Source organism: Lepidochelys kempii, chromosome 10, assembly GCF_965140285.1.
Source record: "Lepidochelys kempii isolate rLepKem1 chromosome 10, rLepKem1.hap1, whole genome shotgun sequence".
Classification (NCBI taxonomy): domain Eukaryota; kingdom Metazoa; phylum Chordata; order Testudines; family Cheloniidae; genus Lepidochelys; species Lepidochelys kempii.
Window position 1 is genome coordinate 79416168 of NC_136389.1, and position 25468 is coordinate 79441635.

General features: G+C 44.0%; 1 protein-coding gene across 15 annotated transcripts in view; it reads right to left on the reverse strand.

Moving 5' to 3' along the window:
• MEGF11 (multiple EGF like domains 11) overlaps positions 1-25468 on the reverse strand; it is a 382208-nt gene that overhangs the window by 131510 nt on the left and 225230 nt on the right. For all 15 annotated transcript variants that reach the window (XR_012154103.1, XR_012154102.1, XM_073304382.2 and 12 more), the window contains 2 exons: positions 4203-4449; positions 2059-2179 (listed from right to left, as the gene is read on the reverse strand). Coding sequence is in view for 13 of the 15 variants with exons in the window: in XM_073304382.2 (XP_073160483.1) it covers positions 2059-2179; positions 4203-4449 (368 nt within the window). In the remaining 2 variants the exon portion in view is untranslated. The remainder of the gene's footprint in view (positions 1-2058; positions 2180-4202; positions 4450-25468) is intronic.

The window sequence follows — 25468 nt, forward strand, 5'->3', positions numbered from 1 at the left end:
TTTTTACTAATCAACTATCGGGGAACTGCAGTGTGGCAGCACCGCCTGCCAGCCTGAGGAAAACAATGGGGTTGCCTGCTTCATCTGTTAGCTACGCACCCCTCAGGGAGGAACGGTCTTTTGCTCACCCACTGAATGCCAAATGAGGGTGACTTACCCTGTATGAACACTGCTGGGTTTTTTTGGACCAGCTTCGAGTCATCACTGTGTCACCACTCACTTTGGCAATGAGTGTCTTATGAGAGAGATCCACTTGGAGTTCTTAACATAGAGAAAGGCTTATGTTGAAAAGTCTGTGAAGGGATGGTTTGCTCATGCATCTCTATCCTCCTGTGATAGCTTACAACCTGCCACCAGAATCTTGAGGAAAATATCTTATCTGGCCCTAGCACCATGATCAAAGTGTCTTTGACAAGCTAATTCAACTCTCTTGCAAACCAAAGTTTATCTTCCAGGCAACGAGGCTTTTTTAAACCTCTTTGGGGCCAAATTCCTTGTGGCGTAAGCTGGTTCAATCCCACTGAAATCAGTGAAGGTGCACTGTTTTACACCGGCAATGATTTTGCACTCAGTCTGTTGGCAGATTCCTATTACTGGGAGAGGGGGTGAAAAAAATCTCTTGAATCAAATCCATCCCTGGTTTAATTCCGCTGACTTCAATAGAGTTACACCACAGAGACATTTAGATCACTATATTTCAGTGTTTGGATCCAAACACAAGTTCTGTTCCCCTGCAAGCTTGTGATTGCTGACAATGAGGACACCGTTAAGGACCGGGCTATTTGTCATAGCATAACGGTGCACCTAGAAAAACAAGGAAGCGGCACCTGGACATCATTCTGGGCAATGGAAGATGCTTATTTGTGTATCAGAGGAAGGAACTGAGCGCCCAACTCTACATTTATCATTCCATACACAGGATATGCGGTACAATTCTCCCTCTTCCGAGCGCGCACGTGGAGGTATTTTAAAGAGCTAGAGGAATACAAAGTCCTCTCTCACTCCCGCACTTCCCAGGTGGAATTAGGTCCTCATCAAATTGTAATGTGTGATGATCTTTATAGCGTACCAGGAATTCGAAAAATCACAGGCATTGTTTTCCATTCAATTCCGGCAGGACTGCCAAGAAACTAATTGCTAATACTGGCAAAGTGCCAGGTAACGAAGCGCAGTTGAACGGTGTGCAGGCCTGGGAGATCTGACAAATCCGTAGAGAGTTAATTATCACATTATTGATAAAGTTAAGGATTTTTAAAATGTTTGGTCTTGCTTTCTTGACACAAAATGAAAGCGGAGGGTAATTTGCTCTCTCGGGGCCAACTGTTTCACGCAGGCAAAACTCCTATTAAAATCAATGGGAATTATGCCTGAGTAAGGACGGTAGCACTGACCCTATCTCCGTGGCCCCGCGATGCTGTGCCTATTCTCTGTAGTGTTGCCTTTCAGAGCCACGGCTGTTCTCCCACCTTCTCCCTCTCCTGTTATGAAAACACCACAGCGTTCGGCATTTGCTCAGCATTCTCCGTAAGGGTTGCAGGTAGCTGCACTACCCCAAGAGAAGGCGCAAGGAGGAATTGTAACTCACAGAGGCTGCTCAGCACTTGAGTGGGGGGGAGCCAAGCTTCTGCCTGCTCCTTACCCCTCTCTGCCCATTCCAGACCCAGCTGCTCAGGAAGCCGCATAGAGCATGCTGCCACTGCTCTCCCCACGTTCAGCCATGACGTGGGGAGGATCCATAGGGGGGTGGAGGAACCTTATTCCTCCTCACTCCCCAGTACAGGTGCATTGAGGCTAGTCACAGTCTCTTATGTGTTCACTGCACCGCAGCAGTGCCTTGGGGCCCCACTGCGGTAAGTGCTGTACGTGAACATACGGAAAAGACGGGCCCCCCTGCAACATGTTTACAGTCAAAGCATAGGACAAGAGACAGCAGGTGGATACCAAGAGCAGACAGAGGGAGCCCAAGGTATCGATGGTGAGTAAGTAAATGATAATGTACTTTCAAAGTAAATATAAGCAAAGATCTACAGGTGTAGCGAGTCGTAACTTGTTACATACCATCCATCCAGGCGGACAAGAGCACTCGCCGGTGATATGGTGACAGACTCCCCCATTCTGGCATGGGCAGCGCAATTCACACTGAGCTCCATGACTGCCTGGAGGGCAGTGCTCTTCACAGCTTGGCGGGGGGCAAGTGGGGTGGGGTGGGGGGAACAAAACACAAGTGATCACTTTAAAAGCAAACATTAACAAGAAACGGTCAAATCCACACCACACAGCCTCATGGGAGCTCTTAGGCAAATCATCAGTGGCTCAGTGAGTTTCAATGGGCAATGTCAATAGAAAAAATTAATTAACCAAAATTTCCAACATTTAAGTTCCTACAAGATGCTGTGTTTGTGTTCTGAGGAGCCAGTCCTGCAAGCCTAGTTCACGTGTGTACTCTTTACTCGCGCATGAAGTCCCGCCAGCCTCAGCCGAACTGCTCCCGTGAGTAAAGACAACTCATGCACATCAGGTTGCAGGATCCAGCCTTTAAAGCTTAATTACGCGATGCAGCAATAAAACAAGCATCAAACAAAATAAAACAGGATTAAAATGCTGAAAAACAGTAAGTGTTTTGTTCTTCCAAAATTATTACAAAATGTCAAATGTAATTCCCCCCCGGTGCAGAGGGCAGGCACAGGGCCACCTGAGCCCTGAAATTGTCATCCAATGCCTCCTGAGGTCAATGCAAGGACTGGATGGCTTTCATGATACTGAAGTGACCCAAATAGGCCTGTGCTAGCTCTCTGCACCTGGGTGCTTTTCACCACATTTGGCTGCTGCTTTCTCAGATTACCAGTTTTAACAGATTAGGCTCCTCACAAGCAAAAAACAGACTATTCCTCCAAATAGAGATGCTCATGCAACATATTAGTAGCTGATCCTGCAAACACTTTACTGCTGTGAGTGGACGGGATTACTCAACAGTAAGTAGAACCTTTGGTAGTAAGTGCTTATAAGATTGAGTTCATAATATTGTAAGGAAATCAGGTACATAGTAAAATATTTAAAGGGACACAATTTATTGGTACAGGTTAATACAGTCTTTATTTTCTATCTAGGCATAAGCATTCTTTCCTTCATACTGGCCCACAGGCAATGCTAGATTACCCCAATAAATAAATAAATGAATAAATTTTTTCAAGAAGAGAGCAAGACAAGGTGGGTGAGGTAATATCGGTTATTGGACCAACTTCTGTTGGTGAGAGAAACAAGCTTTCGAGCCACAAGGAGCTCTTCTTCAGGTCTGCATCAGTGTCAATGGGACTGAAGAAGAACTCTTTGCAGCTCAAAAGCTTGTCTCCCTCACCAACAGAAGTTGATCCAATAACAGGTATTACCTCACCCACTTTGTCTCTAATATCCTGGGACTGACACAGCTACAAATACCCTGCATACAAAAAAAAGGTAGGGCATTTGCCATAGATTTTCAAAAAGCCGTAAGTAGGCCTCAGTGAACAAAACACCTCTCCCCCCAGAAAATTCTCCTGTTTCCTTTAAATAATTTTGAAAAGCATAATTACTTCTGAAACTACTGCAAGAACTCTAATGAGAACTGACATTACACTGTTGGCAATTTTAAACAAGAAGCTATTGCTCAGCTGCCCTAAAATTAATATGCAGATTTGGTGAATCTAACTCGTAAACTTTCAGTGTGGGATATGGAGATTTAGCTACATGATTCTTGTCACAGTTAACGGGAGTCACAGAGCTAGAAATTTGCCCCCTAGATACTAAGCCGATAGAGTTATCTTTAATTCTTCCTCAGTTATATTGGAAGTCAGAGAAAAGGAGTCCCATTTGCTACTGCATTGGATCGCTAAACATGTATATCTGATTGCTTGTAAGTACAGTACTATGGTTTGATTCTCATATTCATACCACAGCTACAGTAATTTTACTCACAGGTAAATCTCCTGAATTTTTAATCTCTCTTTAGACTAAAATTTGATTTCCATGTGTTGACAGCTGTAATTAGCAGTGATAAACAGTGCTCCTTTGTTCGGTCTCCCATAAATCCTGTTACCTGGTTTCTAGAGAGTAAAAAGTATAATGTATCGATTGTGTATATTTTATCAAACATGCACTGCACTAAGAGGGGTCCAAGCAAAGCTATTAAGTGATGCGCAGTAAAATATGCCTGTCATTGAACTTACAATACCCCTGCGTATCCGGGAGCACAATGACATTCTCCTGTTTTATGGTCACAGGTTGCTCCATTTTGGCACTGGCATTTAAACTGGCAGCCCTTTCCGTAAGTCCCAGGGTCACAGAGCTCTTCACAGCGCCATCCTTGGTACCCATCTGCACAGACACAGGCTCCGGTGATAGGGTTGCAGAGAGCCTCATTCTGGCATTGGCAGCGGTTGCTACAATGCGGCCCCCAGTGATCACTATCACAACCTGTAAGAGACATGTTCATTTACTGAGTTGATTAGGTGAGTGCATTCATAGAGTCTCATTCCATCCTTTGATGCTTAGTCTGGCAAGCATAGAAAAAAGGCATGGTTAACATCAGGCACTTACACAAAGGTCTTAACGCTTGTTTAACTAAGGCCCTGGTCCAGCAAGGTACTTTAGCACATGAGTACCACACGGGAGTAATCCTGGGCTTAAAATTAAAAGCACACTGTTAAGTGCTTTGCAGGATTAGAACCTAAATCTTTTAATAGCCTCTCTCCCAGTATGCCTGAGAAAGCTGGAAGGAGCAAACCCAGGGTGGAATTAGAGGTATAGGCTGAAATCCTGGCTGCACTGAAGTCAAGCTACACATGCTTCGTACTGCTGTTGCAAGACTTCAAAATGTAAATGTAAAGCCACTCGTCCTACAAACCACAAGGTCTACTCTACTCTTCAAATAGCTTCCATCAGAGGTGGAGTCTCTCCCACGAAAAATAGATAATTTTTTGTCCTTTTGTTTCTGGAAAGTTGCGTATTAGTGGCTTGGAATGAGGAACTTCAGCCAGGATGAAGAGGAAGATACATTATTCAACCAGCACTGCTGATCTTCAATTTTTTTTTAAAAAGAAAACCCTGTATTGAACAAAAGCATAAAAGGCCAAAATCAACCTGGGAGAAGGCACAACTCCACTGGCTTCAAAAAGAGGTAGAGCTACCTGTTCCAGGCACAAATTTATCTCATTGACTATACACCTACATGCTGCATGGAGAGACGTGCATGGCCTAGCGACCTGAGCACAGGACAGGGCGTGAGGAACTTTGGCCTAATTCTCGCTCTGCCTTGTGCAAGTCACTTTATTGCTCTGACTCAGTTCCCTTAGGTGTACAACAGGGACGATGCTTACCAAAGTTGCAGGTAGCAGTGTAAAATGGTCTGAGAATACAAATCTCTCTGTTCACATGTATTGAATTAGAATCACAGAACTGGAAGGGACGTCGAGAGATCATCTAGTGCAGTCCCCTGCATTCAAGGCAGGACTAAGTATTATCGAGAGAGAGAGTGCGAGAGAGCGAGTGTGTGAGAGTGAGAATCTCGTGAAGCATTAAGAAAAGTATTGTATGTAAGCTGGAGGGGCAGGGAAAGTGTCTATGTTTATACAGGTTTCAGAGGAACAGCCGTGTTAGTCTGTATTCGCAAAAAGAAAAGGAGTACTTGTGGCACCTTAGAGACTAACCAATTTATTTGAGCATGAGCTTTCGTGAGCTACAGCTCACTTCACCACAGGTTTGGCCGATCACGGCTCCCACTGGCCGCAGTTCGCTGCTCCAAGCCAATGGGGGCTGTGGGAAGCGGCGCAGGCCGAGGGATGTGCTGGCTGCCCTTCCTGCAGTCCCCGTTGGCCTGGAGCGGTGAACCGCGGCCAGTGGGAGCCACGATTGGCCGAACCTGCGGACGCGGCAGGTAAACAAACCGGCCCGGCTTGCCAGGGGCTTTCCCTGAACAAGCGGCGGCCCTAGTTTGAGAACCACTGACCTAGACCAAACCTGTTCTTAAAAACTTCCGAAGACGGGGATTCCCCAATCTCCCTTGGAAACCTATTCCAGTGTTAAATTTATAGTTAAGAGAGTTTTTTCTAACACTTAATCTAAATCTCCCTTGCTGTGTATTAAGCCTGTTACTTCTTGTCCTACCTTCAGTAGACACAGAGAACAACTGATCCTTTTTATAACAGCCCTTCACATATGTGAAGATTCTCAGGTCCCCGCTCAGTCTTCTTCTCTCAAGACTAAATATGCCCAGGTGTTTTTATTCACAAGGAAGATCAGGGTGCACCAGGAAGGAGCAGCAACTCCTCTGACTGGCTGTAACATTTAAATAAATTCGGATAGTAAAACCGGCCTGTAGTGGGTGGGAAACTGGCTGGCCATTGAATGGATTTTCCAAAGGCTTTTAAACACAATGCCTCAGTGCTCACACGTTACACCACTCGGTATGCCTAGCTCAAGGTAGCCAGCCAAAATGTTTTAACTTGCTATTAAATAAAACAGCTTGGCACACAACAGATATTGAGAATGTGAATTTCACTGGGAGGTATTTAAAAGAAGACCTACAAATAAGGATTTAAAAGGCAGCAGACTCCACATGGAAAACACTGAGGAGAAAAAAAAAAAGATGGGGCCAGATTTGTTTCTCATTCAGAGTGCCCCAGGGACCAGATCCAACTCCAGCTGAAGTTGATGGAGCCTCTTCTACTTTACAGAAACTACAGGCAGGTTTGAATCACAATTTCTGAAAAAGTACACGGTTAACCTATAGTTAGTAACTCTCTGTCCCTCTCTAGTGGCTAGAACATGTACTGACATTTATGAGTCCACTACTTACCTCTGAGTTTGCAAACCTAATCCTATATCTCAAGCAATAAAGGTTCATAAGTCTAGATCCAGAGGTCTCTGGTTCCATCCCTATGGTTACATTTAGCACTGTTCACCCCAGTGGTGATGCCTCTTGTCAGAAAAGAATAATTTTCATGTATAGATCAGGGGTGGCCAACCTGAGCCTGAGAAGGAGCCAGAATTTATCAATGTACATTGCCAAAGAGCCATAGTAATACATCAGCAGCACCCCATCAGCTCCCTCTCCCACCCTCCCCGTTCCCAGCACCGCCAGCCCAGCGGCAGCCTCGTCGAGCTGCGCCTCCCCCTCCCACCCTGCACCTCCTGATCAGCTGTTTCCTGGCATGCAGGAGGCTCTAGGGCAGAGGGGGAGGAGCGAGGACACGGCAGGCTCAGGGGAGGGGGCGAGAAGGGGTGGAAGGGGCAGAGCCAGAGGTTCAGCAGTGAGCATCCCCCGGCCCATTGGAAAGTTGGCGCCTGTAGCTCCAGCCCCAGAATCGGTGCCTCTACAAAGAGCCGCATATTAACCACTGAAGAGCCGCATGTGGCTCCGGAGCCAGAGGTTGGCCACCCCTGGTCTAGATAATGCCTAGGAGTCTTTCCACTAACTTCAGTGAGAGCTGGATGAAGGCCTATAACAGAGGTAAAGCAGGTGAACACAGTACCACTGTGCTGTTGAAAAATGAGTGTTAGAGGAGTATCAGCTTATTGTATTCAGAAGTGTCGTGGGGATTTTATACAAAGCATTTTGTATTTTCATTACCTCCATCTCCTCCAGGTTCAATGTCTGAGCAATTTAACATGAAAGTTGGATCTTTCTCGCTCAGAATTGTATCCATTCCTGTTGTTTACTCCTCACTTAAAGCCATAGACCGTTGTGACAAACTGTGTCGTTGCTAGATGGATCATTGTAAAATAAAAATAAAAATTGGGGTTTGTGGGCCAGATTCTGGTTCCAGGGACATCAATATAAAAGACTTACATTGGGTCACCCCGGATTTTCACCTCTATGTCTGAAAGCAGAATCTAGCCGTGGAACTTTATTTTATATTATATAATATTTATATTGCAATAGTTTCCAGGACCCCCATTGTGCTAAGCACTATACAGACAAATGCAAAGATACAGTCTTTCCCCCAAAGAGCTTATATACTAAAGCCTAGATCCTGCAAATATTTACGTCTGAGTAGTTCCACTGTGCTTACCATGACTACCCATGTGTGTAAAATTATTCATCTGTGTAAGTGGTTTCAGGATCAGGGTCTAGCAGTTCAAGTTGGAGAATAAAACACTAGAAGCAGATGAAACCTTAACCAAAAAATAACCTTTTCCCATGGAATTTAGTGTGTGAAATCCTAATTTATGTCCCAATAGTGGCTCCAGATTCGGATATCTGTGAAACCAGTGTAAATGGCCTCACCTCCCATTGCGTGGACTCAATCCCAGGTGAGGATGATGGAGTTCAGAGCACTCAGCATCGCACGGACTTAAGCCTCTGGGCTGTAAGATCGTTGGGGCAGAGAGCTGTCATTTTTAAATCTTTCTGTCAAACATCGTGTAGGCCTGGCACAGTTTAGCCCTGGTCCTGATGGAGCCTCTAGGCCAGTGGTTCTCAACCTGCAGGCTGCTTGTGGTCCAATCAACTCACAGCTGCAGCCCATGTGACATCTCAGGGCTTTAGAGGTAGTATATATATAGCATGAATGCAGCCCACATAACACACAGAATGCTGCCTACGTGGCTTATAATGGTAAACAGGTTGAGAACCACTGCTCTAGGCTCTACTGTAATAGACAAATAATAATAGCAACAACACGAGAGTAGGAGAATAATTGAAGCTTACACAGAAGCTATACTCTAAACGCTATTTAAAATGTCAAAATGATGTAGAGACTGGAACCGCAACATCAATAAGAGAGCCAACTGGGAGCGGTGATGTCAGGGAGGGGTATGCGTGTGTGTGTGTGTGAGAGAGTGTGTGTGTGAGTGTGAGTGAGAGAGAGAGAGATGTGAAATGTATAGCACTCTCCAGGGAAAGGCTGTATTAATGAGAGCAGCCATATTGCAGGTCATGTGCCAACATTCCTTGGCAAATGTATTCACTCACTTCCTCTCTCGCAGAGATACCACCATAGACTAATTGCCAACAATAAAAGGGTAAATAGCTACGTAAAGGACGAGGTGGGGTGCATAAGTGTAATCAGAGATGTCTGCACATTATAAATCTCCAGGTGAGCAAGTCATGCCTCTGCAAAACACACGGTTCTAATATAATATAAAATATCAGGCCTAGTGAAAGTGCATGCTAATTATATCGTGCACTGGGCTCTGAGAGCTACTCTGGCATGTATTATCATATCACCAAATTCTGTTCTTCCACTGTCAGTTTAGTTTCACAATACACACCCAACAGGGACATGTTTGAGAAACCCATTCACCCGGAACAACTGTATTCTCCTCCATGCATGATTACTGAGCCACTGTGTTCAGGATGAGTAGATCTACTGAGAATTTAGCATGGCAGCACAAGTTGGACAAAGATGAAGCAAACAGAGAGGTCTAAAAATTGAGCGGATAAATAAAATGAGTTCCAAGGAAACTATGCCACTCATCAAACGACTTATGCCAATGAGAGACCGTTATTAGTGCCCTTGTGGTGCATTTCCATCACACTCTAGATACACTATTCATATGAAAAAGACACCCTATATAGCACCAGCAGCACGACCCGCACTGTGAAGGGCTGTGATTATTTGAGCTCTATCATAATCTTATATGCATGGCGGGGTCTAGTTTTTTTTATATAGTCACCATATTCATATCCTATGTGCGGACAATCAACAGAATCTTATCGACATGCTATCAGAGATAAAGCAGAGAAAAGTAACGTAGGTATCCTTATCTCAGTGTAAGAAAAAAGGGCCAAATTCGGATGTCAGTTATGCTGATGTCAATCTGGAGTTACTCCATTACTTGCAAGGAATGTACTCCAGATTAACACCAGGGTAACCAAGAGCAGATTTTAGCCAATTACCACTATTCTGGAATACTTCTAAATTCAATTGGGAATGTTTAAATAAAACACTAGCCTTGTTAAGAGGATATATAACAAATCAAACAAAACGACCTGAATCTGAGATGAGAAGGTGCCCGTAAAGCAGGATTATCATGAGTTATTTAATGCATTTTTTTGAAACCACAAAGAGTTTCTGCCCTTAATATAACTGTACACCTGCAACATTACTGTAGTTAATAGGACTACATGGGTATAATTAGTGCTGAATTTAGTTCTATATTTGTCTTTAACTCTGTGTTAGGACATGATTGCACATCTCTATATGACACTGAGTCTGGAACATATGACCCAAAGCCACTAACAAACATGAAGAGACAGCAGTAAAACCTAAAATAGCCCATTTCAGGATACCAGAAGCAAAGAGTTAAAATAATCCACTAGCTTTGCAAATCCTGTACTGGGTCAAGAGTGAAAATATGTTCTGGTCACATTCTTGTACCTAGCTGACATTTACCCATGTTATAACCACACCATTCAGTTTGGCACAATTTAGCACAGTTGGCAAGAGATGCCCAGGACTGGAATAGAATGCAGGAAAGGGGAATCCTTGGGGTCACAAAGGCAGTTCACACTACCATGCACTTGGCTCCGGCCAGTTCTATTAATTCCTCATGTTAATGAACATTAAAAGTCACATCAACATCTGTTTTAAAGGAAAGAGCCAGCAGGATATAAATCTCTTTCTGATCTGCTTGAATCTAAACCCAGAAGACTGCTTATCCTAACAGCTTCCTACACTTGCCTTACAAATCACAGCTGTCCTCAAAATAATCACAACTTCAGAAGACCCTTTCAAAGAATTTTGCACAAAAGCTCAGGGGCAGAAACATCAAAACTATGCGATGGCAAAATAATGGAGAACCAGGTCTAAATGTCAGATTTCTAGAGAATACAGATGGATAAAGATGCACTATTGAAACAATGGTTTAATTGCTTATTCCCAACACTATCAAGATAGTGATGATAAACTGCATGTTGAGAGACATTGCTTAATCCCTACAGGACAGAAAGCTATTACAACCATTAAAGAAGTTAACACATTGAGTTTCTGTAGATAAACGATATATTGGGACATTGGGATATTAAAAGCTATATTTTAATACACTGTTACAAAGATTGTCTTTGATTATCAGAAGGGTATTGGTTGGTAAATGCAACAGTTGTTGACATAATTAACTTCTGTAAGGTGTTGGACTTGATACCTAAGAACATTTTGACTAAAAAAAACCTAGAAAATAAAATAATTTTACTATTTGCTATAAAATTAACATGGCACATATTATATGGATTCAAAGCTGGCCCACTGATTGGTCTAAAAATATAACTGTAAATGGGGAATCATCATCAAGCAGGTGGGTTTCTAGTGGGGTTCTGCAGCGATCAGTTCTTGGCCCTATGCTATTTATCATTTTTATGAATGACCTGGAAGAAAACAAAAAATCATCACTGAAAGTTTGGAGATGATGCATAAATTGGAGGAGTGGTAAATAATGAAGAGGATGGTCTAGATTGTTTAGTAAAGTGGGGGCCTCTTTTCTGGAAAACAGTGACCCGCAAAAAGATTTGGGGGTTGTGGTTGTTAATCAGCTGCACATGAGCTCCCAGACATGGTGGACAAAAGCGCGAATGCAATCCTGGGATGCATAAACAGGGTAATCTCAAGTAGGACCAGAGAGATTATTTATTTTACCTCTGTATTTGGCACTGGTGCAACCACTACTGGAAAACACAGTATGCATCTGATGAAGTGAGCTGTAGCTCACGAAAGCTTATGCTCAAATAAATTGGTTTGTCTCTAAGGTGCCACAAGTCCTCCTGTTCTTTTTGATAAATTACAGAGGGTTCAGAGAGCCATGAGAATGATTAAAGGATTAGAATACAAGCCTTAAAGCTGGAGACTAAAGGAGCTCAATCTATTTCTCTTAAACAAAGAGAAGGTTAAAGGGTGACTTGATTACAGTTTATAATTATCTACATGGGAAATAAATACTTGATAATGGGCTCTTCAGACTAGCAGAGAAAGGTATAACATAATTCAATGGCTGGGAGTTGAAGCTAGACAAATTCAGACTGGAAATAAGGCATAAATATTTAATGGTGAGGGCAAATAACCACTGGAACAATTTCCAAGGGGTCATGGTGATTTCTCCATTACTGGAAATTTTGAGATCAAAATTGGATGTTTTTCTAAGAGATGTGCTCTAGGAATTATTTTGGGGAAATTCTATGGGCCATGTTACACAGGAGGTCAGACTACGTGATCACAATAGTCCCTTCTGGCCTTGGAATCTATGGACCTACGAATTATAGGCAGAACTGGTACCACTGCCTATAGTTAAGAGTCTCCATCACTTTCCACTATAAGACCCTGATTTCATTTGTTTATAACACTGCCATAATTTAACACTTCAGCCTAAAATTTCCCATGCCAGGTGTCTGCCTCAGGATGAATTTTTTTGGATAATTTCAACTGAAATGATTCTGCTGTTTCAGAGGATGAAAGCCTGGGAAAATATACTATTTTGCTCATGTTAAAAAAGTCTTACAACTTTTGCTGAGGAGCTCTAGCACCTCTGTGCTTTGGAGAAAGGGCTTGAGATTTAGCAGGGAGTTGCCCGGATGTCACTGATATGCTTTAAGTAATCCCAGTGAAAATCCACCCAAATTTGACCCAGTTTTAAACCTTTAAAAATTGTAGTTTGCTTGTGCTCAGTATACATTTGTTATAGTTTGGCAACGGGTTCTCCTAAAATACTGCCTGAACTCTGCATGCTGTAGTCAAGGACTTCAGAGACTTAAAAGGACTTTCCTTGCAATTTTCCTTCCTCCTGGCAGCCCGGGGCAACTGTGTCTCTCATCCCACTATAGTGACTGGTCCACATAGAGGATGACAACTTTCTATTAGTTCATTCGCCCAAGTGGCAGAGGTCTCTGGAGCTAAAGATTCCAATCATGTTGATGACTCATGTGGATGTCAATTTGTTTCCCACATGATGGAATATCTGTTTCTTTCAGTTTTTAAAAAAGCTATGATATTACACCCAAAAAAACTATCATAAAAGAATTAAGGTTTCAAAGCCCAGCACTCAAATGTTAGGATGTGCCAGAATTAAAGTTGATAATGGGCTCTTCAGACTAGCAGAGAAAGTTATAACATAATTCAATTCAAACCCCTGTGCAACCTTAATTCAAACCCCTTTCGTGTATGCATGATGATGCAGTCTTTAATCACATGATCACAGACAATTTTTTCCACATTCTGGCATTTCCTAACTTTTGCATGTGTTAGGATATAGATATTCAGGCCTGCCTGTAAAGGCCTATACTCTAAGAATTTAGGTGTATTCTTACCACTTAGCTAGTTATAGATGTATAAAAGAAAGAATCAAAATCACTGTCTGCCAGTGTAAGGTCCTTCTCTTACTGTGACAGTCTGAGGTCCTGTTCTTAGGCTAAGGCTTTTGGCTAAGCAACAGAAGCAGCCATAAGCTGGGAAAGGTCACATCTTCACATTCCAAACTAGGCACATTGAAAGAAGGTGCTATTGGGCTGTTAGGAATACACTCCTGTCCTGACAATGCCTATCGCCTCCAGAGAAAGGGAAGTGCCCAGAAGATGTAAAAGGAAACTTAGTTTGATAGCATCCTGTCTGGCAAGAACTCACTTATCAATAGCTGGGATGTGAAATCCTCACTTCTGTAATGTTTTGTCATTATAGTTCCCACTTTGCTATGCTCATGCTCAAATAAATTGGTTAGTCGCTATGGTGCCACAAGTACTCCTTTTCACTTTGCTATTGTTTGTCTGTATAACCTCTGTCTGGTTCTGTGATTGTTCCTGTCTGCTGGATAATTAATTTTGCTTGGTGTAAATTAATTAAGGTGGTGGGATAGAATTGGTTACATAATCATGTTACAATATGTTAGGATTGGTTAGTTAAATTTCAGGAAAATGATTGGTTAAGGTATAACTAAGCAGAACTCAAGTTTTACTAGATAGTCTGCAGTCAATCAGGAAGTGAGTGTGTGGGTGGGTGGCTGGGGAATGGGGGTGGGGAAATTGGAATCATGTTTTGCTAAAGGGGGAAATGGGAACAGGGACACAGGTAAGCCTCTGTGGTGTCAGAGCTGGGAAGGGGGACACTAAGGAAGGAAACTGGAATCATGCTTGCTGGAAGTTCACCCCAATAAACATTGAATTGCTTGCATCTTTGGACTTCGGGTATTGTTGCTCTCTGTTCACGCGAGAAGGACCAGGGAAGGAAGTGGGTGAAGGAATAAGCCCCCTAACAGAGTGCTTGACTCTGCAACCTTCATGTTCTTTTTATGTTGGTTGTTGTGTGTAATACTATATATACACACCATGCTTTGAACTTGTTGGAGCCTTTATCTTTAGTTCCAAATTTTCAGCCCTGGTGTCCAATATTACACCCAAAGAAAATGTTCATCTTAGTCTTCACATCTGCAAGACTGGGTGAGGCACACACTTCCCACATGCAAACAGGCATTTCCGAGATCATATGCCTTAGCTGGGTGTGGGAACATAGGTGGACATAAAATCAGAGGTTGATTTGAAACCTGCTAGAACTTGAACTCAATGTAATTTCCCAATGCTGGAGATCTTCCTTCATCTGCGAGAAGGGAAAAGAATGGAAGGTAATTTCACTAGCATTAGTGATTTTTCCCTGAACAGATAGATTATTCCTCACAGGACAAAATTAATCTAAACTTCATTTTTTAAATGGATGCAAGGAAGTCCTTGAATCCTTCAGGGAAAGATTGTACTGATTAGTTCACTGTCTACATCTGACAGGAACTGTATGGGTAATACAGGTCATGATTTAATCTTGGATGATGATCTCACTAGTCATTGACTCTCCAAGATGTGGAGCCTAATTCAATTGCTGTACATTTGAGACCTCCCGGATTCCTTAGCTAGTGCTCCTTGTGGAAATATTTTCTTCTCAAAGTAATCCTAGTTTAAAGAACATCCCCACTGCGTTCTGTGAAAAGGCTAAAACATTTGTACGATTGTTCTCAGACATTTTACTCCTTGCTCAAATAAAAAGAAAATCATCCTAACTCCTACTTTAATTGGAAGAGGAAAGTTAGAGTGGTTTGCAAGTGCTATAATGATCTTGCTATATTTTGGAAGCAGGAAAACGGCGGTGGGAGGGGGCAAATGAGATCTACTCCTGGCAGAGACATCAAAGAAGGTTTTTAAGAATGTTCATCAGGGGCTATTTTGGGGGAGGATTCGAAAGACCTGAAAATTTGATTGTTTTTTTTCCCAGAGAAAGCCTGTCATTTCCTTTTTAGAAATTACTGCTGGGTTAAATGAGCCTTTAAGTCTTCTGGCATTCCAGACATTACCAGAAGTTCAAAATCATGAAAAGCTTCATAAGAGAGACAACACTCTACAAAACACTGGCTGCTTTTCTTTTCATTGTAAAGTGGGTTTAAAAAAATGCTACATTCTTTAAAATGTTTCTTTAGAGTCATATTAATGGGAGGTAGGATCCGTTCTTTAATTAGAATTTTACTGCACTGGAGGAAGAACACATGGGCACCAAGCGTCTCATAAAACCAAATGAATTTGCTGTCTTTCCTCTGCTCGGTTCTTGCTGGGACAAAACTCACAGCAGTCTCTCATTTTTTCACTGGGAGTTTTGCCAGAGCAAGGACTGCAGTATTAGGCTCTGTGGAGTGAGTAAATCCCGCCACTAATAAGGTGAATCCTTTTTTCACATTGGCAGTGGGCACCTGTACCTTACAGACATATTACCATTTGCTGTGTACGGCTGCATGAAATTTGCTCTAATGTCTCTGCAGGGAAGCATTACCAGTTTTCTCTTTTGGAAGACTCTAAAAGGGACAGAAAAAATTGGATGTGCCTAAAGCACTATGAATTGGAAACACTATGTTGAGAACCGAACTGAAGAGGGGCACAGAGGAAATGAATGAACAGATCAGCTTCCTTCTAGAAGGGCATAATTCAAAGCCCACTGATGTCAATAGAAAGTCTCCAATTGACTTCAACAGGCATTTTGGATCAGATACAAAGACAGTGTCTGCAGGCAGTAAGGTAACACGGATGTTTAGGCAATACAATAGCTATGGATTGGAGCACTGCCAACAGCATGCAAGAATAGGGCTACCAACCCATAGCCTTTATAACTTGCTTTCCCCTGACCTTCAGGCACGTAACTTCCAGCACCTGAGTCTACACAAGACTAAGAGAAAAATCCCTCCCTTTGTTTCTATCTTTCTTTCCTCTTTTTCTTAAGCAAACAGCTTAACAGGAAAGGCAACTGGGGTCAGACTGCTGAATTATGGTGAGTACAGCTGTTGCCACCCTATCCCTGGGAATGAAGAAGGCTCTCCGCTCAAGGGAGGTAGAGTGACATGGCAAAGACCAGCAGAGTCAGGAGTGTCACTGCCCCAACAGGAGCTACACAGGGCCAATGTAGAGATAGAGGAAGCCCTCTGGCACTGAGCAATGGTGACCTGTTTTTACAACATCTAAGCCCCATATACTGCAGAAAAGACAGTTAGAACACCAGTTACAGAAAAAGGTAACTGTCTTTTCTTCTTCGAGTGATTGCTGATGTCCGTTCAACTTAGGTATTTGTGCTCACCACATGCACTGGTGCCAGGAGTTTTTCCCTCAGCAGTATTTGTAGGGGACCAGCTCTGGAGCCCCCTGGAGTGGCGCACATATGCCGTGGCATATAGGGCGCTGCCATCCCCCACCAGCCTCAGGTGCTTCTTGCCAGAAACTCTGACGGGGGGAAGGAGGGCGGGTCATGGAATGGACATGAGCAACACATCTCAAAGAACACCAGTTACAGAAAAAGGAAACGGTCTTTTCCTCTTCAAGTGATTGCTCATGTCCGTTCAACTTAGGTCACTCCCAAGCAGTACCCTTCAGAGGTGAGTAGAAGTTCACAGACATGTAGATTGCAATACAGCTCTGCCAAACCCAGTGTCGTCCCTGGCCCGCTGAGTGATGGTGTAGTGGGCCGTGAATGTGTGCACCGAGGACCACATCGCAGCTCGACAGATGTCCTGGATCAGAACGTGTGCCAGGAAGGCCGCCAAGGATGCCTGCACTCTAGCTGAGTGGGCTCTGACGATCGGCGGCAGAGGAACTCCCACCAACTCATAGAAGATGCGAATAAAAGAGGTGATTTAGTTAGAAATCCTCTGTGTGGACACCGGGAGGTCCTTCTCCTATCAGCTGTAGAGATGAAAAGCTGAGTCGACTTATGGAAAGATTTTGTCCAATCTAGGTAGAAAGCCAGAGCCCTTCTTACGTCCAAGGCATGAAGGCGCCTCTCTTAGAATCATAGAATCATAGAAGGTTAGGGTTGGAAGGGACCTCAGGAGGTCATCTAGTCCAACCCCCTGCTCAAAGCAGGACCAATCCCCAGTTTTTGCCCCAGACCCCTAAATGGTCCCCTCAAGGATTGAACTCACAACCCTGGGTTTAGCAGGCCAATGCTCAAACCACTGAGCTATCCCTCCCCCCTCTTAACTAGTCTCAGGGGGTGTAGGGCAGAAGACTGGAAGGAAGATGTCCTAGCACATGTGGAAAGCAGACACCACCTTGAGAAGGAAGGCCAGGTGGGGCCGGAGCTGGACTTTGTCCTTACAGAAGACAGTGTACGGTGGTTCTGAGGTCAGGGCTCACAGCTCGGAGACTCGCCGATGTCACTGCCACCGGGAAAGCTACCTTCCACGATAGGTTAGACAGGGAGCACGAGGCCACAGGCTCAAAGGGTGGCCCATGAGCCTGGACAGAACCAAGTTGAGATCCCACTGAGGGGCCAGGGACCAGACTTGAGGAAAGAGTCTCTCGAGGCCTCTAAGGAACCTGACCGTCATGTCATGGGAGAACACAGTCTGCCCCTGGATTGGTGGATGAAAGGCCGAAATGGCCGCCAGATCCACCCTGATAGAGAATTGCACCAGGCATTGGTTCCTCAAATGAAGCAGGTCAACTGTACTGAAGAATGCCAAGGGGAGATGCGCCGTTCAGCCGCCCAGCAGGAAAACCTCGTCCACTTTGCCAGGTAGGTCTGCCTAGTCAAGGGCTTTCAACTCTCAAGAAGGACCTTCTGGACCCCTTCCGAGCAGGCCTATTCATCTGGGTTCAGCCATGCTACATCCACGCCATGAGGTGAAGGGACACGAGGTTGGGGTGCAAGAGTCAGCCGTGATCCTGTGACAGCAGATCCACTCAGTTCGCTAGGGGCCACAGAGGGATCGCTGACAAGCTCGATAGCATCCCAAACCAGTGCCAGCGAGGCCACGCTGGGGCTATCATGATAATCTCTGCCTTGTCCCTCTTGATTTTCACTAGGACCTTGCTGATGAGTGGAACTGGAGGGAACGCATCCGTCAGGCTTCCTGCCCATGGCAGGAGGAAGGCATCGGAGAGGGAGCCCTTGCCCAGACCCTGTCTGGAGCAAAACCTATGGCACCTTCTGTTCTGCCTGGTGGCAAACAAATCTGCTTGGAGAGTTCCCCACCTCTGGAAGATCATGCTGGCTACCTCCAGGCGGAGCACACTTGTGGTGAGAGGAGAAGTCCCTGCTTAGGTGATCTGCTAGCATGTTCCTGGCACCCAGAAGGTGACACGCTGCTAGATGGATTCCGTGGCCGATGCAGAATCACATAGATGGAGTGACTCTTGGCCGACAGCCGAGGATTGTGCTCCCCCTTGCCTGTTGATGTAGAACATCGAGGCTGTGTTGTCCGTGAGGACTCGGACCAATCTGCCCGAAAGGTGAGGTACGAAGACCACACATGCTCTGAGTACTGCCCTGAACTCTCTGACGTTTATGTGTAGCGTCATTTCCTCTGGAGACAACATACCTTGGGTCTGGAGGATGCTGAGGTGCGCCCCCCCAGCCGAGGTCTGAGGCATCCAAAACCAGCTCGACTGAGTGAGGAGTGCTGATGAAGGGAACTCCTTACAGGACTTTCTCAGGGGTGGTCCACCATCACAGGGAGGTAAGTAGAGTTGCGGGGATGCTAACAATGTTCTCCAGGTAGTCCAAGGACTGGGAGTAGATAGTCCCCAGCCATTGCTGCCAGGGTCGCATCCGGAGCCAGGCATGGCACACCATATATGTACATGCTGCCATGTCACCTAGTAGGAGCAGGGAAACCCTGGCTGTGGTCAGGGGAAATGCGGAGACCTCTGCGATGAGGTCTGTCAGTGCCCTGAATCTCTCCAGCGGCAGGAACGCCCTGGTGCAGGTCGAGTCAAGCACTGCTCCAATGAACTCTATCCTCTGTACCGGAACTAATGTGGATTTTTTATCGTTCACTAACAGGCTGAGGCGACAGCACATGGCTAGCAGAACCACGACGTCCCCTTGGACCCAGAGTTGCCCTTGACAAGCCAGTCATCGAGGTACGGGTAGGTCTGGACACCCCGACGTCTGAGGTAAGCCGCCACCACTGACATGCACTTGGTAAATACCCACGGTGCTGTTGCTGGGCCAGATGGAAGGACTGAGATCTGATAGTGGTCAGGACCTACCATGAACCAGAGGAAGCGTCTGTGTCTCTCGAAGATAGCGATGTGGAAGTACACATCATTCAGATCGAGGGTGGTGTACCAGTCTCCTGGATCCAGGGAGGGGATGATGGAGGCCAGGAAGACCATGCAGAACTTCAGTTTTTCTAAGTAGCGGATCAAGTCCCGCAGTATGGGCCGCAGACTGTCCTTGGCCTTGGGGATTAAAAAGTGTCGGGAATAGAACCCCTTGTTCGTGTACTCCACAGGAACTACCTCTATTACACCCAGCTGTAGTAGACTCCCGACCTCCTGTACGAGAAGATTCTCGTGAGAGGGGTCCATGAAGACGGACGGGGACAGGGGGTGGGAAGGGAGTGTAGAAAGTAACTGAAGAGTGTAACCCTGCACCACCGTATAGAGGACCCATTGGTCCGATGTTATAGACCCCCACGCAGGGAGCAAGGAAGAAAGGCAGTTGGCAAACAGACGGGAGGAAGGATCCAGGGAACAGTCTGGTAGGTTGCCCTTGGGCGTATCCTCAAAATGGGTGCTTGCCCGTCTGCTTACTGCTGGTCAAGCCTGCCTGGGATGTAGACGGTGGTTGGTGGCCAGGGCGCCTTTTGTAGCCCCTGGATCTTTTGTGGGGAGGTTCCTGGTGAGGGTGGCTCCCCTGACTCTGAGGCTGCTACGGCTTAAACCGCTTGTCCAACACTGCCTGGAGAGTTGCTCTGGCTGCAGTCGAGCCCTCATCCAGGATCGCCTGGAATTCCTTCCTAGAAGCTTCAGGAAGGGCAGTCTCGAACTTGGTCATGGCCTACCACATATTAAAATCATAGGGGCCTAGGAAGGTCTGATGGTTGGCCACCCACAACTGTAGACTGGAGGACGAATAAACTTTATGCCCAAACAAGTCTAGTCTCCTTGAGTCTTTATTCTTAGGGGTAGCCCCCGGTTGACTCTGTCTCTCCTGTGGTTGACTGCCTCTACCACTAGGGAATTAGAAGCAGTGTGGGTATAAAGGTACTTGTGGCCCTTGGATGGCACGAAGTCGTTGCGCTCCATCCTCTTGGGGATTGGAGGCAAGGAGGAGGGGGTTTGTCAAAGGGCATTTGTAATTTTCACGATCCCCTCACGTAGGGGCAAAGCTACTCTGGCCGGGGCCACGGGGCAGAGAACATTAAAGAGGGAGTCTGCAGCATACATGTGCCACTCCAGGGAGCGCCAGAGCCAGTCCCCTGCGGATATTGCAGAGGGAAAAACTTCTGGCACCGGTGCATGTGGCAAGCGCACACACCTAAGTTGAATGGACATGAGCAATCACTCGAAGAAAAACTAAAAACGCCAAAGAGGCATATATTGCAGAGTCTTCTTGTACTACAAGAAATGTAAGGCCAGATGCTCAGCTGTTCTGGTCTTGTTCCTGGCACCCTAGGATTGCAGAAGCAGAAGCAGATTCTCTTCCCCTCTCTGGGATACTAGGGCCACTTAACACAAGGGCCAGTGAGACCTTCCAGCAGCTGGGGATGGCAGTAACACAGAAGCACACCAACCATGCCAGCTGTTCCGCAGCCACACTCTCCAAACACTCATGGCGTTGAGCAGGGCAGTGGTGTGTGCCCTCTGTGGGCTGCCCTATGTGAAGGGTAACCCGAACTCACCAGTTTAGACACCTCCTTTGTAGTGCAAAGCATGCAGAATGGTGGCCAAAATATGGCCCGCAGCGTGCAACCTCCTGAAGCATGACTCAATGCATGCCCAGGCCCAGCATTTGTAACTCTCCCTATTGTTTATTTTTATTATTTTTTTTTTAACAGCACATAAACAGAGCATCCGACATGCAAGTCCAGAAGGTAACTCTGATGATGCTCTCTATGGCAGTCAGGCAGTGTAGCTATAGTTACCGGTACGGTATTAAGGGTAAAACCGAATACTCTTTCTCACAAAAACAAGTGTAGGAATCAGAGTAGCAGCCGTATTAGTCTGTATTCGCCAAAAGAAAAGGAGGACTTGTGGCACCTTAGAGACTAACAAAATTTATTTGAGCATAAGCTTTTGTAGGAAGTGTTTCTTCTCACTCTCTGGTGTCCCAGTCCAAAGGGCATCTTCATCCCTTCACTTCCACTGAACAGGACAGTATGGAAATTCATACAGTCAATTATTTAATTGGCATTTTAAAACATATGGACCATCTATGAAAAAACGGCGCCAAGATAAGACAGTGATGGGTATAGGAGAAATGCCACAGCTAGTAATAAAGATTCCCCAATAAGGAGACAAAGAATCGTATCCCTTACACATAGCGCAGCACAATGCGAACTCATTGTTCATTTTAAATGTGATCAATAAGCAATTCATTTTAGTGCCACGCTATTAAAAACCAGAGTAAACATTGTGGGTTCTGATATTTGGCTTTGTTTTTGACAGTGCAGCTGTAAAATTAACAGTGCTGCTTCTTCCCATTTGCCACAGAAACTACAATCCCTGTTATAGTAGTTGTGTGCAGCTCCCTAACTAAACGAGTTTAGTTTTAAGAGTGCTGTGCCCCCAGTGATCTGTTCTGGCTGGGATCTTAGATGCTCTAAAGTGAATTATGTTCCCTAAGAACTTCAGAAGAGAATTAGAGCAGCAGCATGCCTGATGGCCTTTGAAATATGGGTATCTTTCATATCTAAAGGAGTTCAAAGATTTATAAAAGTCTAGATGCAAATATCTACACATGGCTACTTGCTGTTCTCTTTTCTAAGAGGCATATTTAAATCTTCACGTCTTTAACATTACATAAAATCTTCAAGGTGCCTTAAATCACTGCTGTCTTTCTCTGACAAACTATTAACAATAATGTCCCTTTTAGACATACAAAAAGGAAGAACACTTTTTTTTTTTTTTTAAAGTCCTGGTCAATGCTCTACATATGCCAGTGAAGACTAGGAAGTTCAATCATCAAAAATAGTCTCTTCAAAACAGCTTCTGGTATTTATCATCAGAAAACAGTGGAGAAATACCAGTGAGCATGAAAGAGACCATCCTAGTAACAGGATGAAAAAGAAAAATACAAGTACAGGCAATTAATCTTCGCTAGGTGGGAATAAAGCCTATTTTTATTTGGAATATTATACCCCCTTTTTTACTGAATTCTAGGGCCTAGGTACCTAGGTGATGGGTGTTACAGTAATACAAAAGATAGATACACAGCAAGATAGAATGATACTGTAGATGATATCTAACTGCAAGGGGTGGAATTGCTTTACCCACATAAAGCCCAAGTAATTATGGCTTTATGTGGATGCTGCATGGCAGGTTTGAAGGGGCAAAATGCCCACCACCAACCCAACAACAGGGCATAGGAACCAATTCCCTTCACAGTTGCTATGCTATTCCGAAATAACTTGCAGCCTCTCCACACCATTTGCACAGATGGTCCTAAAGCCAGTGGATCTGAACCACCACAGATCTTGTGGCCTTTGTGCAGTCCATGCCAGTGCCTATCTATGCAGGATCAGCACATTCATTATCACCTTCTATGACATACAGCCTGCCCAGCTGTTCCCCTGGTGGCACCTACCACACACATTCCCACTGCTGGGTTTAAGTGGCATGGGGTGGAACAAGGCAGGAAATCATTTTCCTGTCCCACGGAAGTTTTTGGGATTTCTAATTTTTTTTCTTCTCCCGAATCAGGACACAGTCAAAATTTTCACAAACCGATCATCCAAAACCAAACTGGATCAGGTCAATTAAACATTAAACAATTAAACATTTCATTTTGATTAGTTTGAAACACTTCATTTTGATTTGACCATGACTACTTTTTTTTAAACCTCTTTTAATAGGATAAATTAACTAAAATTTAAACCAAATGTTGTTCTCATTTAGAAAATGGAACGTTGCAACAATTTCAGAACTCTCTTTTTTTTCCAAAGAGTTTCTGAATCGGGAAATCCATCAAAACTGCCGCTTTTGGGCAAACCGTTTCCATTTCACCAAATCAGCATTTTCCAGTGAAAAAACGTTTCGGCAGAAAATTCCTGACCATCGTTAGTGCGGAGTGACTGGTTCGGGCCCTGTGCACTTGAGTGAATTTCACCCACCGTGGACTACTGCTCTGAATAGCCTTATGTGGAAAAACAACAGTAATCAATAATTAGTTTACATCTTTCTCTTCAATATTTATGCATCACAGCATGGTAACTCAGCTTATGATTATGAGCCCAGGTCCACTGACTGTAATGAAGCTGGAAATATTTACAGCAACGGAAGTTCTGGCCTGTAGCATCTTGCTGCTTTGAGCGTGTGTGTCAAGGCTAGCAGTCTAAAGCAACTAGCCTACTGTAACAGTGATTGTCTGGTCATTTATCTATTTTTTTAAATGACAGCTGCCACTGGGAAAATGAAAAAGTGAAATAATAGAAGCATGCGACTTCCTGTTAGAACACCAGCAAGGGAAATACATGTGATTGCACTATGGAGGACAGATTATTTGTACACGAGGCTGGGAAGAAAAATGACCATGACCTGAGATCAGATCATTTTCCTGGCTGTTAGACAAGAAACATCTGGGGAAATAGTGAACCCTATCTGGTAAGTTTGTCAAGAACAAAGTGATACAGAATTTTTTCTGATGTGTGTACACAAATCAGATGAGACAGAAAACTCGCATCTTTTTTTTTTTTGGAAGACATTACTAAAAGTAACTCATAGTATTAAAATTTAAGTTTATCTTTAGCATGTTTTTGTTATGACGATCTTCCTTCCTGATCATTACAGGCTGAATTTCAGCCTATGACATTCAATTTTCGAGGGATTTGTGTGTTTTGTTTTTACAAGCAATTACTAATTGCTGGATTTTCAAAATAATTTATTGAGGGGTGCTGAAACAATTTTTATGGTGGAGGTGCTGAGAGCCATTAAACCAAACTGTAAACTCTGTATATAATGGAAACCACTTCAAGCCAGGGTGTGCTGCAGCTCTACCCCCGCACCCGTAGTTCCAGCACCTGTGGAACAAAACGCTACGTAGTTAATATTAATAGAAAATACTAACAATGATATTATGCAATAGTTTAGGGCTCCAATCCTACAATCGGATCAGTGCCCATGGACCCCTGTGCACATAGATTGCAGGATCAGGGCCTTTATTTTCAAAGTATCGTACAAACATGAACTAATTCTCATAGCACCTTTATAAGCCAAATATGACTGCTATGTTACAGATGGAAACCTGAGTCAGGCAGGTTGCAGTAAGTGACTTGTCTGAGGCCATGTGGAAAGTTTGTGGCAATGCTGACAGATTCAGATTGCAGAAATAAGACCTAATGCATTTTATAAATACTGCATAATACATTCCTTAATTATTTTTCTAATTCCAAGCTTTACTGAATTCAGAAAACATAAGGTTAGTTAATGATTAATCAATATGCTGAAAGGTGTTTCGTTTAAGCATACAGCGAGAGCATCTGCAGATGGAATTCTTTTCTGTATCTCATCAATATTACTGTGCAAATTTTTTTTAAATAACCAATCTAAAATTGAAGTAGCATATGCAATATCTTTATCTACATTATCTCATTTTATGACTATAGCAGTTTCATTAGATGAGCTGGCACTTCTAATTTGCTGAATAGTTTTTAAGTTATTTAATTATCAAATAATTGACTTGTTCAGTCCTTTTCAAACAGTAACAAAGAAGATATAGCTGGCTGGGAAGACATTACAGTCCCCAGTGACATATAATTTATACAAATCCAAAAAGGAAGCTGAAACATATGACTAATAAACATAGCAACACTCACTACCATCCCCTGATGCCTATTTGAGAAATGATACCAGCTCACAAAAAAATAACCAGTCACACATGTCAAAGAAAAGGAATTCAGAGTAGGTATAAACCAACACTGATCAAAAAATGGAGAAGAAATGTTCTGGACAGCAATACAGTTGTGTGGAAAATGGGGTTTCACAGAAACTGTAGATGAAAACAAAATCCTATTTTTCATCAGAAAATATTTTCATCTAAACTTTTCA